Source organism: Chenopodium album, chromosome 25, assembly GCF_948465745.1.
Source record: "Chenopodium album chromosome 25, dcCheAlbu1.1, whole genome shotgun sequence".
Lineage (NCBI taxonomy): Eukaryota > Viridiplantae > Streptophyta > Magnoliopsida > Caryophyllales > Amaranthaceae > Chenopodium > Chenopodium album.
This window is the reverse complement of record NC_137858.1, coordinates 32,847,560-32,866,663: the sequence shown is the minus strand read 5'-3', so window position 1 is coordinate 32,866,663 and position 19,104 is coordinate 32,847,560. Positions and strand designations below refer to the sequence as shown.

Below are 19,104 nucleotides of genomic sequence, written 5' to 3'. Positions count from 1 at the left end.
ATATATATATATATATATATATATATATATATATATATATATATATATATATATATACATATATATACATTAGGTATGGGAATCTAGCAAAATATAAAGGAGATGACTTATTAATTAAAAATTTAATTAAGAATAATAAATTTAAAAACACAAAAGCAAATTAAATTAGGATTTTTAAAGAGTTTGTCCGAAAAAAATTAAATTTTTTAGTCTAAATGTCGTCAGAGTTTTGTTGTTTCTACCAAATTGTCGCATACGGTTGACTTTTTTTTACCAAATTATCGCAGATTTTTATAAAATTGTCACTAAAAATCTTTTTTATTTACCAATCTGGTCAATTACCCGTTGTTTCCAAAAAAATACGGAGTAAGAAATAATGAATCATACATCATACGAGTGTAACACGTAAATTTATTGTAACAATTTATAATACAAGTAAATACTATATGACTTTATTGTGAAAATTGACTTGGTGACATACTTCAAAATATTGCATGTACGTTTAAATGCTTGTAAGTTTTGCTTACAAAAATACGCACATAACTCTTTGTTTTAGGTTATACATCTAATTCATATAATTTTATTTTCAAAACAAAAGGTTTTGTGTGAGACCGGACTCACGTGAGACCGGACTCAATAACAAAAGTCCAATAAAAAGATGCGGGCTAACTAAACCCGATCGCGAATCCCGCAACACCAAAAACATGATAGTGGACTCACGTGAGTCCGTCTCACCCAAAACTTTACCTTTTCCAAATACACATGTGATAATAGAGGTGATAGTTAATCATTTTTTTTTTTTTTTTTTTGACGGGATAGTTAATCATTTTAAAAGGATAAAAAACTACTCATATCATTATTTGATTTAAGGTTACTCGTTTTATAGCCATATAATCTTGAGATAGAACTGCAAAAAAGTTCTTTTATAGTGGGAATAAACTACAATCGCTTTGACGTATTCGTTTATACTCAACACCTTTCCAGTAGTTTTAATTCAACAAGTCACATTGATTTATATTCTTGTCAAATAAGATACACAAAATTCCATCCTAGTGGATGATAATCCATTAATCCAATCATAGTTGTGGATTAAAGAGGGTACAGTACCTTAGTTTATTTGCTATTCTAATTATTCATTTCACTAGTAAACAAAAAAGGGAACAACATACCATTTCAGCAAACTTGGCAACATGCTCTACTAATGAGGCAATTGTCAAATTACATCAGCTGATGCAAGAAAAACCAATACATCATACTGATGGATAATTTAGTGGGACATTGTTTAGGATAATCAGATAAGAGATTACATTTTATATGATTTAAGTTTAGCTGTTGCTTAATTTGCAATTTTGTACTCTTCGTCTTTGTGGATGCAATTTATGCAACTCTCTCGCCCATTCATTTTGAATTTACCTGCCTCAAAGAGTACGATTTCATGACATAACATTCAACTATATGTGCAATTTGTGATTTAATTAGAGTTAAGGAGACCCGAATATTAGGTCGTATTCATATAATTAATGTGATATTAATGAGTAGCTCGGGCGTTGTCCCGCGTTGCCGCTATTACTGTTGTAGATGTGCAATCGCTAAATATTTGTAAAGGCTTTTCAAAACTGTAATTGTTATTGTCAAACAAAAATTGAGTTATTCTTTAAGTATTTTTTTAAAAAAAAATAAAAATAAAAATAAAAATAAAAAAATAAAATTGAACTTTCTGGTTTGCACTTATATAAATCTTTTTACATATTAATAACATAGTTGATAAAAAAAAAGTATTATTGTGTAGAACGGATTCATGTGAGTTCAATCATTCAAATAGAAAAAAATAAATTTTTAATTATCAAAAATTAGATAATAATGGTCAGATATTATATTATAAATACCACATATTAGATTATAAGTGTCATAAATTAGATAATAATGGACAGATATTAGATTTCTTTCTTTTGTTTGACAACAGGTTATTAATTTTTGCCTAGACCCAGGGGTAGGCAGAGCTGCCTGCAGTGCCCTGCACCCTCACTCCTTCCTAATGACGTCATATTGATTGTTTTTTCAGTTCCGAATGACCTATAAAATGTTCATTTTCATTATTACAAATGTTCACTTTTGTATTATTAAATGTTCAATTCTATTGAATAATTATTAAATGTTTAGTTATGCTAGCTAGTACGATACGAAATATTCAAATTATTATATTTTGGTAATTATGTCTCTAGATGACTATTTATAATAGTACTTTAAGGAAAAAAAATTCATTTCCTTCTTAATAAAATCAAATGAAATTGTATACCACCAAAAAGTTGAACAATTGGATATTTAATTAATGTACAATACAATTCCACATATATTAATTATTATTAAACACAATAAACTTCTTGATCCAAATCGAAAAATTCAAGCTGGTGATATTGGTTCATGTTGCTTGGCGACTCCATGTCTTCTTTGTTTCCTTCTTTTTTCCATCTACCTTTTTTTCTTGCTATTGTGCGGTTGAACTCACTTTATGCACGATTCTAGTATAACTAATAAAAACGTATTGTATTGGATTTGAGGAAAATTAAATGTTGAAAATGAACCATATGAATATAAACATGGATGAATATAAAACATGGTCGATATGAAAATTAACATATATTAGAATATAAATGAACATATATTAAGTAATATATAAATGAACATATATTAGTGTGAAAATGATCATCTATTAATATGAAAATGAACAACTATTAATACAAAAATAAACATATTTACATAATTCAACATGGATATGAACATCAATTGATATATACATGAACATATATTAGTTTGAAAATGAGATGAACATATGTATAGAATATATATATGTAAATAAACACCCTTGAAGCTATGAATATGTGATTGACCACCTGTCCACATGAGAAAAGACATATATTGAAATTCAAAATAATTGAAATGAACATGGAGTATTTGAAGAAGATGACAAAAACATGAACATGCATTTATCAAAATTTTAATAATTGTATGCTAGTAAGTGAAATTGTGAATGACCATATACTATTATGTAATTGAACATCTAGCAAAATAAAAATAAACATTTATCAAATATTTTCCCACTCCAAACTATGATAAAGAATGAATGTTATTACGTGAATGACTATGTACTAATATATGAATGAACATTTCTACATAAATGAACTTTTATATATATAAAAACTTTTATATATAAATGAACATTTATATACATTATCTATCTATTTAATATGTTAATGACTGTATACTAATATATAAATGAACATTTATCAAAATTAAAATGAAAAAAAAAAATCACGATTTAAATTTATTAATACTTGCATTTCTCCCTAATCTTTGTTTTTCTTCTTTGAAACTGTTTCCTTTGTTTTCCAAATAATAAATAAATAAATAAATGAATAAATAAATAAAGAATGTATTGGTTTAATTTAATGGTTTTTTTACAAGAACTATATTATTATACTTACCTTGATACATTTTCCATGGTTGATTTTTCAATTATATTTTTGATATACAATCGCAACAAAAAAATTAGTAAACCTAAGGTTTAACTCTTTTTCATTCCAAACTCGAATAAAATAACTTACTCTTTTTAAATTTCGCCTTTGTTTTGATGAATTTCGAAGTGATTGAACAAATTCTTATGATAATTTTGTAATAATTTTGCCATTAAAGCTTTTGATGTGAGAGAAAAATGATTGAGAAATGGGTGAGGAGAGAGAAAATGGCAAATGGGTGAGGAGAGAGAAAATGTTTTGATTTTTTTTTCTTTGTATGTATAGGGGTAAAATCAGTTTGTGTGTAGTGGCCTAGTGGGTATGAAGATAGGATGATTAAGTGTAACGTTTTGATAGGGGGTGTAGATAGAGCTCCCTACTCTAGGGGTAGAGATAGATAATTAGTTATTATGGTCAGGCATTAGATTTCTTTTGTTTGATATTACACTTCTTTTGTTTGATAAAATGTTAGTATGGTCAGGTATTATCAAGCCCATAGATGAGGGTGTGCAAAGTGTGCTACCTACTCAGGGCACTAAAAAATTAGAGGGCCCAACAATGTTGTATTCCCGTTTTTTATGGCTTGGAAATCAGTTTTCTGTACTCTCGCTCTTCCATCATATCACGCTTATTCAAATTATCAAATCTGAATTACAATTATTACTGTATTTAATTTCTGCATTTCATTTTCTTTTTTTTTTGGTGAAAAAAAAGAAAGTATTTCATTTTCTTCCTTTAGCTTCCCATTAAATTTTATTTCTTTTCCAAAATAATCAATTAGTTTCAATACTTCCCCTCTTTTCCATACAAGAATGTCAATTAGATTTAGAAATTCCTAACACGTATATTTAAAAAAAATCATTGTTCAATTACATATTAGGATTTTGTCGTGAACTACAATAATACTATTTTTATAATTGGTTTCATCTCTACTACTATGCAAAATTGTAATTTGAAATGAACTACAAGTAAGTAGTGAAGTGCCTTAAGTGCGTATATTTTTTAAAATTTTATTTTTTGACAAAGTTTGCGATTTTTTTTTTTTTTTTTTTTTTTTTTTTTTACAAATTACAATGCTACTAGTCTACAACCTAGTACTACATCTTCTAACGTTTACTTATCTTGCTGTAACAACATTTGTTTTCTAAAATCTTCAATTGTATCCAAAAAATTTAATTTAGTATAGATTTTTAAATATATATGGCCCCAAATTATATTTTAGAACAAGGCTTCCATTATCTCCAAGACGGCCCTGGGTATTATATCTATACTAATCTATAATAATATATTAAAAAGCGTTTCTAATAACGTCCACGTGTCACGTAAGCTCCCCTCACTACGCCACGTCACCCATGAAACTACTCATAACGCCACGTGGCTCTTCCTTCCATTTGTCTTCATTATATGTCATTCACTTATAATAATAAAAAAGTTCACCACAAGATTTGAAATCACAACCTCTAATTCTAAAACTAAGTGTTTTACAACTGAGCTATGTCATTTTTTATATAATCTTTTGAATACAAAATATTAATATGTAGGAAATGACAACATGATTACATGAACAACAAATTTAATTACAAGAAATTTAAATCATAAATTACAACATATATTAATGATCAGTTCCATGCATGTAAAAATCCGAGGCATCGCCCAGGTCCATAAACTAGTTTATTAGATGAAAGCCCGTGCATCTCATACATAAATCTCAAGAAACTCTACTTTTTTTTTTTGTAATTATTTGATTTATTTACTATTTCATAATTTCAGACCAAAAAAAAAAAAAAAAAGAAAAAAAAGTAGAATGTTTGATTTAAAAAGGGTTCAACATTAAATATTATGTGGTCACTAATTATTCAAGAATTAAATTGGTATGTTTGATTGTTTGAATAATTATTGTGATTGAATGTTTATGGTTTGAGAGTCATCACGAAGTTTAATAATATGTAAATAACGTAAAGTGAAAGAGATTACGCACCAAAACTCTTGAACGTATACACCTTGAGTATGAACATATGGGGGGAGTTATTATGGGGTTTTATATTTAACCATAACTTCTACTGCAATACAGGACGCCGTACATTCCTTTATTTATTATGCGCAGGAATTCCGCAACTTACGAGTGGTTATTTTATACTGGCACGGTTAGCTCCCGTGTTAGTACCCCTTTATTGGGGCTGGTTAGGGGGGCTGGTTAGGGGGGAAACCCTGTTCGATGCGTAATCAATGTTAAATGAATAATCTAGTTGTCTAGTTGAGAAGTTTTATTGTATGTTGCATGCTTGTAAACAGGGGCAACGAGGCAAGTTGTGTGTTGATAGGTGATAACATGTTAGTGTGTTTGAATACGCTTATATACTCAGCTTTGTTGATTGTGTGTTTGTTGGTCTTGTCTTTACTTTGGTCTATGATGACCCATATTTAATGGAGAGTAGTGAAACAAGTAGAGAGAAGCTTTTCAGGTGATAAAGCATATTCATGATGGGCAATGACTGAAGAGCGAATCATGCTAGTTTTCATAAGTTTATGATGTGTTTAATGCTTTAATAAGTTCATGGGACTAACACAAAGTTTTGAAGTTGATTTGGTTTTAATAAGGGCCTACAATGGTTTCAAGTTGTCGGTTGATTTTGTTTGACTTTTGTTTGACTTTGGTTTGACTTTACTTTCGTTTGGTTGACTTTTGGAGTTAAGTCGTTTTGAGTGTTTTTAAAATAAGTCTTCCGTTGCGTGTTTTTGATAGTTGCCTTAGCCTTTTTTATGGTGGCGGTAATGTCTTAGATTTTCCTATTTCGAGTTTTTAAAGAGCAAAACAGGTATTTTAAAGGAAAGGAATTTCTAGGGTATTACAACTTTTCTCTTTGATTTGGATTCCATTCGTGATGACATTTTTGTATCTTGGTTCCGATTTTGATTTTTTGTCTTGGTCTCATGTTTGAAGGGATGACAATTTTGTTGCACATCACCTCGTTAGTTTAGAACCTATTGGGGTAGAACATATTTGAGAAAACTCTTATCCTTCTGTAATTGCTCCGTGGATTCTCATGGACAATTTGTCTAGTTACTAATAAAATTGGTACTAAATGATTTCTTAAAAAAAATACTCCGTACTTTTTAAACAGACTTACTCCAAACCTTAAAAGGCTGCCTTGCCCCATAATTGAAGGATCGTATAAAGACTCAACCCATTTATTTTACTCCCTCAGTTTTTTTATTTGCTTTAATTTGGAATGCACAAAGTTTTAAGAGAGTAATATAATATTGTGAGTGGATGAATAAATTATTATAATAAAAATAAGATGTGGACAATGAAAGAGAAAGTATGTGAGAGTGAATAAATGTTTTAATTATTAAGTATGAGAGAAAAATAATATACTCCCTCCGTTTCAATATGATAGTCTTATATGGAATCAATCACATAAAATAAGAAAATAATAATATTTGGAATCTAACATTAAAGTTAAAAACAATTCATAAATAGTTTTTCCTTATTTAAATTGTTTTGATTTTTTGTAGGAAACCGTCAACCATAATTGCATAATTTAAGGGAATAATTTATTTACTTAGAGTCATGTCATAAATGCACAATCAATTAACTTAACCAATCAGAATATAATATGTATAAAATAGGAAATAAAAACTAAGTTAAAAGTGGAATATATTCAATATGGGTAGATGTTTTTGAAACACCCAAAATAGTATATGAGACTAACAAATTGAAACGGAGGGAGTAATAAAATACTAGGTTGGGGCACTGTTTTCAGTCTTTATTACGGTGTATAATTTAAAATTATATTTAAACATAAAAATAATTTGATCCAAAATCTATTGAATGATTGATTAATGGTATGAAGCTACCAAATATAAAAGTGAAGCCTTTTTTTTTTTAAAAAAAAACACTCATGGTAGTGATGTAAATACTAAATAAAAAAAACAAAGGGAGTATTTATTATACCGATTTTACCCTTAATAACTGTGGCGGGTCATAGAATTGGTATCTCTCAGATTAGTCAGATATCCGTTGAAGCGCATTCAACGTTCTCCATTGAAGCGCAGTTGGCGTTCTCCGTTGAATCTAGTTCTTGTATTCCCCCGTTGAAGCGGCTTCTGAGGTAAGTTGTTTGTATTTGTTATCATCTTATCAAATATCCCTAAAAATATGAGATAATTGAATCAAATATCCCTAAAATTATGATTCAAATTTGGTTGCTAATGTATTGCACAACACTTTAATGTTAGGATTCAACTATGAAATCACCTCAAAGATGGGCCTGGTTTTGATGGATTTGATTTTATTTACCGATCTCTTAATTATGAAATCAAGATCAACTAAAGTTCAAATTTTTATTGTGTATTGTGTTTAAAATCAAGATCTCACAATTCAGTACAGAAGATTTTGGTTTTGTTTTTTATGTGGTGAAAAAATAAAGCTTTGGGAAGTTTGGGTGGTAAAAGACAATTTGGGTTTTTTGGTGGTAAGTCGAATTTCCATTAAAAAGTTTAATTTTTTTTAAAAGTTGTATGTTCTGATGAGATTATGGATGGTTGATTATGTTGTCAATTTGGTTTATTACTTGTTTGATGGTTTGAAACAATCTAAAAGAGTGTTAATTAAGAATCACAGGGCATATTGGGATATAGTTACTTGAAATATCTCGACAGCATGCCTACTAGATTGGAATTGCAAAAAATTCAGATTTGTGTTGGTTATAAGTTAGTCGAAAGGGAGTTTTTTTGTAAAGATTGAATTTCATTGCAACTTTTAGAGTGATATTGGATATGGGACTTTATGTATACTTTAAGGGGGTGTTTGGTATAAATATTGTAAATGAAACGTAAAGGATTCAAATAAGTAGGGGAAAGGATAATGATAAACGTTACCTTTACTATATGTTTGGTATACTAATGGAATGGAAACAATTTGAGTAGATTGTGATTGAGTAAGGAAACGTATTTTGTTTCCACTAGTTTGTCAAGGGTAACAAATTGGGGGATTTTGTTACCCTTAGGAAACGGTATTTGTTACTTTTAACACATACCAAACAAGTAGAAATGGAAACACTTAATTGAATCCTTTTCCTACATCTAAAATTATTATACCAAACACCCCCTAAGAGAGAATAGAAAAAGGAGAGGCCATAAAAAGTAGAGATGTCGGAGAATTTTCAAACAAGGGAAAATGAAATTGAAAATATAAGCTATTGTGCATTAGAACTGAAGGTGCATTGGCTACATTGAATGCAATCTTGATTTTTAGTGTTTGTTTGGAAAAAACAGTTAAGCATTGTATGGTTTGGTTGTGTTTACAGGAGATGGAAACAACTATTATAAGCATGCTGCAAACTTCAGTAGATTGGGTGACAATGGCTTTTGAAGCTCCCTTTGCTCGGGCTGTTGTCTTTGGAGTACAAATTGGGGGTATCCTCTCATATCCGCTCCATTACTTTATTGAAACTAGGTACTGAAATTAATATATGCTACTTTTCATCCGTAAATTTCTGTAACAATTTTTTGTTGCTTTGTTTGAAGGTCATCTGTTTGTTGAAGGTCTTCTCTTTGTAGTCATCCTCTATCTTCTGTCTCAAAAAAGTTATGCGCCTCCAAAGAAACCGCTGACAGAGGAGGTAGGTTTATTAATATGTTATTTTCCTGCAAGGTTTCATTATCTGTCCCTTTGATTATGTTATCTTCAAAATTGTATTCATGAATGCTGGAGAGCTTTTGTGAGAGATTTCACTTTAGTATATGTTTTGGATCTACATTGACCACAACTGTATATCATTATATTGTTCTGTATCTTGAGTGTTGGTTTGGGATTAAAGGTTCATCTTCTGATGGCATGTGCTAGACATTTCACACTATTATGCATTTTTTGTGAGGTAAAATTGGTCTTCTCTTATTCAAAAGCTTGATGCTCATCCACTACTACCTGGATACTTCGATAATTGTTGTGTTCTTGCTTAATATGAGCTATATACAACCTAAGTGTGCTGAGCATGTTGCATTGTGCCTCTAGAATCTATTATGATTCTTTTATATTGGCAGGAAATAGATGGATTGTGTGTTGACTGGACTCCTGAACCCCTTATTCCAGCTATGACAAAAGAAATGCGCCGTGAACCTCCAAAACTAGAGAGGTAAAGTTGATGACTTTTTTGAGATTTGGTTCTGCAATAATAATATCCATTGTCCAGTTGGCAAATAATAATAAATAGCTATTAGATGATGTCTGTTGAGTAATTTTAGAGATGGAAAATAAAATTTGAGGTTCTTCAATGTTTACCATAACAGATAGTTTACTTCAGTGTTCTTTGTGGATCTGTTGGTTTAATTTTTGTTTATTTTTTGAATCACACTATGAAGATGTTTTAGAGTTTTGTCATGTTTGGGTCTTAAGTATTTAATTATAAATGAACATTTTGATGCAGTGCTGCCGGGCCACACACAGTAATCAATGGCAAGGAAGTTGTAAATTTTGCATCAGCTAATTATTTGGGATTGATTGGACATGAAAAATTGCTTGTGAGAAAATCTTATGCATATTATTTATATTCTACTTGCATTTTGTATTGGCCAATCTGACTTGCTTTGTTTTATAGGATTCCTGTACATCTGCGGTAGAGAAATATGGTGTTGGTTCTTGTGGTCCTCGGGGTTTCTATGGAACTATTGGTGAGAAATAGTTACTGCTCTTGGTTGAATTGACCCGTGCTAGTATGAGTTGGAAATTTGAATCTGGATTATTTTTATGTAATCATTTCTAATTCTCTCTGGTATTTTAGATGTGCACCTGGACTGTGAATCCAGAATTGCAAAGTTTTTGGGGACGCCTGATTCAATACTTTATTCATATGGACTTTCCACCATGTTTAGCACAATCCCAGCTTTCTGTAAAAAAGGCGATATTATTGTTGTGTAAGTATTAAGAATCCTCCCCTGTTTGGCTGTTACTCTTCAATGATTATATCATTATATGCATACTAAAGGCCTGTAGTTGTAGTCCTTTTAAAAATTATTTGTGTGAACACAACCCACCCTGTTTTTAGTTAACTAATAGCTCTCCATTCTGATAAATTAAAGAAATTGCCACTATGAAGATTATAAATTTTACTCACAATCTGACTATGCTGCCTAATTATTCCATATTGTTGGTTCGAACATTTTAAAATCTTCTTAGAATGATCTATATTTATTTCCCTGTCTATCTGTGATGTTGATAAAATGAACTATTGTTATTTTGAATTTCTTTTTGTCATCTAAAGTGTGTTCCCCTAATCCCCCTCCCTTTTCTGGCGAATTGGTCTTTCTGGTTTCATCCTATCTGTTGGGTGTTCTTCCAGGGATGAAGGTGTTCATTGGGGTATTCAAAACGGACTCCATTTGTCAAGAAGCAAAATTGTGCCTTTCAAGCACAACAATATGGAATCCCTGAAAAGAACTTTAGAGACAATAACTACTGAAAACAAGCGCAAGAAAACTCGGCGATACATTGTAATCGAAGCAGTTTATCAGGTATGTATTTTATTGGTCACTTGGTTGCAAAATGTGAACCCTAGAACCTCTTAGAAGCTTTTATATTTGTAGTTCCTGGTCTTGTGTCAATCAAATAATAAAAGAAGTTTCTTTCTAGTTCTTGCCTAGATTTTGAGTTGCCTTAGTAGAACGTAATGGCATAACTCGTCTTTACTCTAAAAAGACAGCCTTGCTAGATTTTTTCTTTCTCCCGGAGTAATTAAGATGGTCATGACTTAGTACTCCCTCCATTCTTATATGTTAGTTATGTAATTTGAAAGGAATTCCCCTTTGTTGATTACGTTTGGAATATATCATTTTTTAGACTTTTTTTTGCACAAAAAGGCCTTTTTGGTTGCATTTGGAAATTTTTTTCCTAGACATTTTTTTGGACAAAAATACTCTTGATTTGTAAGTTAAATTCCAATATTGTCCTCATTGTTCCATGTGGAATTGTACCTTTTGCTATATTTCAATGGATTAATCAGCATAATTGCTGATATTGATGTCCGTTTTTTAAGACTCATTATTACTCTCTCTCCCCTCTCTTCTTCAGCCTTTTCTCTCTCTCTCTCCTCCTTCCTCATATGCAATCAAAGATGGCAAAACTGGATTCCATCTTTATCTTTAATTTTGTAGAGGTGCTGGAGACGCACCTCGGAGAGACTGGTGGAGGAGGTACTGTTTGGTGTGGTGGTTAGTGGGTGGTGGGAGGAGGAAGTGGTTTGAATGAATCCCTTCTTCCTTATTGCATCCCACATTGCATCAAACAAATCTGCAACTAAATTCCAAGCATAAGGGCTATGCATATCATTCAAGTGCACCTAAAGAATTTACATGCCTATAATACGGGAGGGTTTTTTTCTTTGAATGAGAAAGATAGTGGGACTCGAACTTTGTAGTTTGGATGAGAAGAAGTATTACTATCTCAATGTCTTTGCACAGACTCCTAGGCAAAATTTGTTTGTAAGTATTAGAGAGAAAGCTATAGATGCATGTGATGAGGAGAGATAGAGAGAAGTAACAACTTAAAAGGGAAAGAAAACATTTGTTGCACATAATATGAAACAGAGGTAGTACATAGTGTTGGTAAATAGGTGGCCAGGTATGAGAAAGAAGTGAATAAAGAGATAGTGTGGAAAGTTGTAATTATTGTGGGGTAAGATGGTAAAGGGGGTATGATTAAAGTAGAATAAGCAAAGCAGGCAGAAGTGTAGAACATATAAGAACAGACAGAAGTGGAAATTGGGTAGAACATAAAGAAAGGAAGGAGTTATAAAAAAAACTAGCGGGGCATTTTCATTTTTAGGATTGGACAAATGAATTTTTGATGGATTATAAAGGAAAGTAAGCAAACTAATCTCGAACAGAAGGAGTATAAAACACCTAAAGACATAGATGCTTGACTTTGAGTATGGCATTATTGACTTACAAAGCTTGATGCCTCCTGCATCCATGATAGGCATGTCAAATAAGTCTGACATCTAAGATTACTGGGATTTGAATATTTTGGATTCAATCATGTCTGCCAATATTTAAGTAATCACATGCTAGAAACTTTTGATATTATGAGACTAGAACCACTAAGACAGAAGGGGCAAGGGGGGATAGGTATTGTCAATCATGAATCCAGGTTTAGGAGATTCTCTGTTGCAAACAAACCACCAGCAGGAAAATTATGATCTTTTCTTCAATATTATTAGATATGATTCTATTTTTCTTTTTAGATTATTTTAAATCTTATTAGTGGAGTTGGCATGTACAGCATACAATATGTAACCTGCTCTTTAACTCTGAAAGGTTCTCCATAGAAGGTATCATTACGGATAGTAGGACACTGATGTAATTTATTATTGTGCTTTCTCTCTCTTCTACTTTTTTTTCTACCCTATTTTTAATGTCTTTGATTTTACAATGCATTGTATGAGGCAAATAGTTGATATTACTTATTTATCTTGCAGAACTCTGGTCAAGTTGCTCCTCTAGATGAGATTGTTAAATTGAAGGAGGAATACCGTTTCCGCCTTATGATGGATGAGAGCAACTCGTTTGGTGTGCTAGGAAGTTCTGGAAAAGGCCTCACAGAACACTTTAAAGTTCCTGTATGTTCAACGTTATTGAGGTTTTAATTGTTTCTCTTATCTCCTTATAATACCTATTGTGACATGGTGTGCAGGTTGAGAAAGTCGATATCATAACAGCTGCGATGGGTCATGCATTAGCTGCAGAAGGAGGATTCTGTACTGGAAATGCAAGAGTCATTGATCACCAGGTATGATAGTGCTATAGGCATTAGCATGGTTTCCAGCAGTATAAATGGCAGAAAAACAAAAGGAAGATGATTATATTGATTAGATGAGAATTACACTAAATTGGATGTAATTCCTCTTTTGAGAGGTGGATTCTCTTCTAATATGAGCTTTCAAGAGGCTCACTCTCTCCCAATAACATAACCTCAACAATATTCAACATATCCTTATTTTTCCTAATGAGGCCTATTTATAGAAAAGCTCTCATGACAAACTCTAACTTATTCCCCAAGCTACTACTAATAGGCTATGACTAACATACCCTTCCCCTTATATTGATTTCTTGCATTACCCGCTGCCCAAACTTTCACCTTGTCCTCAAGGTGGATAGTAGTCGGCACCCAATTCCTGGCAGCGGCAATGATGAGCTGTGTCCAACTTCTTGTGACAACTGTAACCAAGCTCCTACTTCAATGAGGTTCTGAACTTGGTGGAGAATTGATCTGGGGCTAAATCCCTGTAGCAAACTTCAGGTATTCACAGGGACTAAGTAATGGGGGTCAGGCAATCCCTGTAGCCTTGTGTTTTCAAAGCTGGATATTAGTCTTCCCTCATATGGCTTACATGGGTTGGAGGGACATGAGGAAAGGCTTTCTTTTAAGAGTTGGGTGGGGTTGATAGAGATAGGAGTAGGCTGAAAAACTAAATGAGAGGAGTGGGATGACTGGGATCAGTATTCTGGGTGTGAAAGAATGGGTGGTGAGCTAAAAGTTTTAGTTATAGGCCTTGTGAAAGCTGAGCCCATTTTCCCCCTTTTACCCTTTCCAGCAACCAATGTAACTTTCTGATCTCTCAGTCTCATATCAGTCAATAAGTTAACATTTTGGCTACTGACAAAAATACCCTTGCTAGCTTCTTCTAGAATTATTTTGCCTTCCAAGTCAACAAAAGATGTATTGTGGCTTTTCCCATACTCCATTGAATCTGGAGTCTTCTGCAGCAAGTCCCACAGTGCCTTGCCACCCAAAAAATCACCACCACTAGCACGCTCACCGGATCACTCCCTCCGGCACCACCATGCTTGAACATTCAATATTCCTACTGGAGGCTTTCCTGCGTGACCATTACATCCATCACTCGATCTATCACCAGCTGACGCCTCCTTGACCACTGACATCCCGACCACCAGATTTTCCGACGGCAAAACCATCTCCACCACCGCTGCCACCAGGCACAAATTCACTAAGAGACTGTCAGATCTACTTGTCTTAGCATCACTAAACCAAGTTTTCGAACTCACAAGTCCTCTGACATCTCCACAACCGCGCCACTGCGAAGACCACCAAATAGGCCGTCGGCAGCAGAGCAAAAGTATTGATTACATCTGTTTATCTCCAAATTGGCTTTCTCCACCACCTTCTTTTCCTCCAGTGACATGATCTCTATGTCTCCGCTTGGAAGGTCAGTGGTGGCTGACAGCTTCTCATCACTGACTTCACTTTCTTCTTCCTTCAGCTCTTCTTGAATCAGTTTACACTCTGATTTGAACCGAGAAATTGTCTCACCAACTATCTTCTCTATGTTTTTGCGTAGTCTCTCTGTAATTTCATCTATTTTCTCCTTGTGGTGAACTCACTGTTCACTGGCATCTTCACTTGACTTCCGGCAAGGTCATCGAGGACTGTACTGCTCTGATACCATTTGCTAGGCATTAGCATGGTTTCCTGCAGTATAAATGGCTGAAAACAGAAGGAAGATGATTATATTTATTAGATGAGAATTACACTAAATTGGATGATAATTCCACTTTCGAGAGGTGGATGCTCTCCAAATATGAGCTTTCGAAAGGCTCACTCTCTCCCAATAACAAACTTCACAATATTTTCAACATATCTTAATTCCTCCTAATGAGGTCTATTTATAGAAAATCCCTCTTAACAAATCTCTAGCTTATTCCCCAAGCTACTACTAATAGGCTCTGACTAACATGCCCTTCCCCTAATATTGATTCCTTGCAGATAGATCTATTACAATCTATTGTTTGGATGGCATATCTTTGTTACTTGCAGCTGTGCTTTATTGCGTGCTTGTGTAATTTTCAAGTGCGATAAATATGGCTTAACAGCACTTGATAATTTTTTTAGGGAGAAGGAAAGTGAAGAAATACTGGTCAAGTACTTTTAGGAATCTAATATTTAGATGAAAAGTTACATAATTAAAATTCTGAATAAAACCTGAGCTTGTGTCCTTTCCAAGTTGTATTCCATATCTTCATACTGAATTTATTCTGAGACTTGCAGATATTTAGGTAAATAGTTAATGAGAAAGACTCATCAGATCAATCTTGGATTCTTGGTACCTAAATGCTCCCACAGTCCCACCTATTTTATCCTACATCTTATTGTTCTTGATAATTGTTCTAGTCACTGTTCCAAATTACATTACGAAAGTTAACATCTTTGTTGGTTAATGACTTGCAATTTGTTGGATTTGGTGTTTACATGCAGCGCCTAAGCAGCTCTGGTTACGTTTTTTCTGCTTCTTTGCCTCCGTACCTAGCTAGTACAGCAATCTCTGCTATTGATGTCCTTGAAGAAAATCCTAATCTGATTAGCAAGTTGAAAGAAAATGTTGCACAATTAAGGGCTGGTATGTTCCTGAATTTTCTGTTGCAAAAGTTATGTGCATGAGTTCTGCTCTTACCGTTACGAATTGTTCTTGTGTATATATTGTTGATATTGTGATTTGTTCAATATCTATTACTGTTCACCATGTTATATTTTAGGATTCAGACAATTTGTGGGGGCCTTAATTTCATGATACATATCGATTGACATGTTTTTTTCATAGTTGAATACTAAGTAGTATACCATAGTCCTGTAGAAACACTGACAACCTTCTTGGTTCCTTGGGCTATTTAGTTTGTGCCATGTTTATTCTGTTTGGATAGCATCAACCTGCACTATATGTGTAGCTATGTTGGAATAGCGCAAGTCAATTTGGATTCTAATAAGATCTGGAACTTTTGCCTTTCTATCTGGATCAGTGTCCAAACAAGGCACTGCATGATATGAAGTATTTTGGACTACTTAGGGTGAAGAACAATATAATAGGATATATTGGATGAACTAATCAATATACAAAGTTTGATGTTACCTTTCTAATATTGAAAAAAATTATTTCTAAAACTTGGAAGACCTAAAAAAACTTGGAAGTGATTGAGTGATATGAGTGTTTTGGGGATTGAGGAAAACATGGTGTTGGATAGGGCGGCGGGGATGGAGTAAATTCACGTCAATGTGTCATGATTATATATATATATTTTTTCAATCTTATTTTATATTTTTATTATTTTACCGAATTCGTGTTTTATAAGCTGTATTGATTTCCTTCGCTAAAGTTTTATCAAACCTTTATATTTTTTACTCACACGTTTTTACCTCTTGGATGCTCTTTCTTTTTCTCACTTTACACCTTTTTTCAAACTTTTTCAACTGATTATCTTGTTATGTCCTTTTTTCTATATCGGCAATTCCTTATGGCGATTCATGTTAGATTGTTAGCCGACCCCGAATCATTGGACTAAGACTTTGTTGTTGCTACTGTTATTGAAAATTTTCATTAGAAATTTTTGTACTTGGTCCTTTTGGTTAGATTTCAGCTATTCAATTTTGTTGTTCATTGATATTTTGATGTCTTCTTTCTTTTCTTTTTTTTTTTTTTTTTTGAGGAAAGGATATTTTGATGTCTTTGTGACTTGATTATGTGCTTTGGATGATTTTATATATACAAAACTAAAGCTTCTTACTAATTGGGTTGACTTAGTTGCAAAATCTGATGTAAATTAGCCTATTCTGCAGTTTGGGAAGTCTAGATATGAATGTGGAATGGCAGAATTTGAAGTTGTGTTTGGATTTGGATATGAGGTTGACCTAAATTTACTAGGATAGCCACACTTCTATCTTCTTGGTCTTCATCATTGTAATTCTTCTAGGCTTCATGAGCTACTTGGCCGTGTTAATATGATAGTTTTTTTTTTGTTTCAGGTTTGTCGAATTCTGAAGGATTAGTAGTTGCAAGTGACCCTCTTTCTCCCGTCGTTTTTCTACAACTATCAAAATCCACAGGCTCTTCAGAGAAGGACCTGCAGTTGCTTGAAGATATCGTCGATGAGGTATACATGCCACTGAATATTTTTTTTTATTATTATTTTTTTTTAATTTTTTATGCATAGATTTAAGATTTCTGAGCTAGTTATACTTCATGCAGCTTTTGGATAAGCACAATATATTCGTTGTAACTTCTAAGCGGTCAACACTTGATAAGTGTCCTATACCTGTTGGTATAAAACTATTTGTTTCTGCTGGACATGGTGAATCTGATATAATGAAAGTTTGTGAAGCATTGAAGATGGTTGTGCCATCAGTGCTAAATAACCCTGCTGAAAGTTTGGCTTCTGAAAATTGAAGTCAGATTGATTTCTGCTTGTGGATTCAATGCTTGAGATATAGTTAGCAAGACCCCTATTAGAAACTCCTGCAAATATCTGAGGTTGCTGATGAATACATACTTGCCATTTAACAAGATGTTCTCCGGATGTAACGAACATGGGGTTGGTATCGCGATGTGGAAAGTTTAGGGAAACTCGCAGTTTTGTAAATCTGAAATGCTGTGCTACTGCACCTTGATTGAGGGAAGTAGCTTCAAGTACGATGTCGCCATAACTTGTCATACTCTTGGGTTTGGCTCTTTCAGGACTGGCATGTTATGTAGATTAATTTTTCTTCTTACAGTCCAAGAAGCACGTAAGTATAGTGATTGTGATTTTGAAAACCATCTTAATAGTCTTTAAGTTCTTGGCCAATATTGTATATTTTTTTCACATTTTGTCGTTAATGTATAAACCATAATTCATTTTAGCTAAGTGTTTTGTTTATCATAACCTATCCTGTTTCTGGCTCATTAGTACCGTTGAAATCCGATATTATCGGTAAAAGAATCCCAACTTCTTGTTACTCCGGTAACATAATTTCAGAATATATATTGTCAAACAGAGTAAGCTCATTCCCGACTTCCTGAGATGAAAATTTTAATTCATCTAGAATATCAAGAGAGAATGCAGATTGGAAAAACACAAGTATTGTTGTTGCACTGTATATCCCCTTGTAGACTTTTGGTTTTTTGACACAATATCCCCTGTAAGCCTTGCAGTGATTACTTGTAGCTTGAATGTGTTGTAATTTTAACACTGGCCATTATTAAATCTACTCAATAAGCTTAGCCTCCGTTTCATAAACTCTGCAACAAGCTAGCTTGCACAATTTCCAAGACAAAATTTCTTAAACAAAGATTAGGAAATAGAGGGGCATGTGATTAATTGGATGAGAGAGAAAGATAACTCCACTAGTTCACCACCGCCAACACCCACATACTCCACCTGCAACACCAACTGGCCGCACAACCACCACACAAACACCCACGCCACCTTAACCACCAAAACCACCATATACCCACCCTGTCACCACCATAAGCTTCGAAACATGCCCAAAATCCACCTCACCCACCTTGTAACCACAGCCACCTACCTTACCACAACCACCAACCGAAACCCCACATCAACAGCCACCATCAAACAAACCGCAAAGCTGTCACTAGCCAGCACTAACGAACCAGAAACCCAGGTCACGAACACTAACGACCCAAAACCCCAACTCACCAACACCAACGAATCAAAACCCCACCTCATCACCACCACTTAGATCTGAAACCCACCACCACAAAGATCGAAAATGTACAACCACGAAGACCTCACCCTTATTGGTTACAAAAAA

The 19,104-nt window shown here is 33.3% G+C and overlaps 1 protein-coding gene and 1 long non-coding RNA gene across 2 annotated transcripts; one reads left to right on the top strand and one right to left on the bottom strand.

Annotated features, from left to right (window-relative positions):
* Positions 1–2,688: 2,688 nt before the first annotated feature.
* LOC145615488 (uncharacterized) lies at positions 2,689–3,782 on the bottom strand. Its single transcript, XR_014107286.1, has 2 exons — positions 3,603–3,782; positions 2,689–2,891 (listed from the first exon to the last, which is right to left on the bottom strand). It is a non-coding gene; the product is annotated as an uncharacterized LOC145615488 (long non-coding RNA).
* Positions 3,783–7,479: 3,697 nt separating this feature from the next.
* LOC145614230 (long chain base biosynthesis protein 1-like) lies at positions 7,480–18,215 on the top strand. The gene is made up of 13 exons (XM_081669249.1): positions 7,480–7,624; positions 8,822–8,930; positions 9,042–9,136; positions 9,558–9,649; positions 9,941–10,034; positions 10,112–10,184; positions 10,295–10,427; positions 10,853–11,024; positions 12,986–13,126; positions 13,201–13,296; positions 15,781–15,922; positions 17,320–17,447; positions 17,543–18,215. Exons 2-13 carry the CDS (start codon positions 8,825–8,827, stop codon positions 17,738–17,740), a joined length of 1,470 nt encoding a protein of 489 aa, XP_081525375.1. The 5' UTR covers positions 7,480–7,624; positions 8,822–8,824; the 3' UTR covers positions 17,741–18,215.
* The last annotated feature ends 889 nt before the right edge of the window (positions 18,216–19,104 follow it).

Excerpts from the sequence above, each read along its gene's own strand:
- LOC145614230 (XM_081669249.1), top strand. The coding sequence starts at position 8,825 with ATGGAAACAACTATTATAAGCATGCTGCAAACTTCAGTAGATTGGGTG. Across the intron at positions 10,185-10,294 it reads GGGTTTCTATGGAACTATTG|ATGTGCACCTGGACTGTGAA; the intron begins GTGAGAAATAGT and ends CTGGTATTTTAG. Across the intron at positions 10,428-10,852 it reads AAAGGCGATATTATTGTTGT|GGATGAAGGTGTTCATTGGG; the intron begins GTAAGTATTAAG and ends GTGTTCTTCCAG.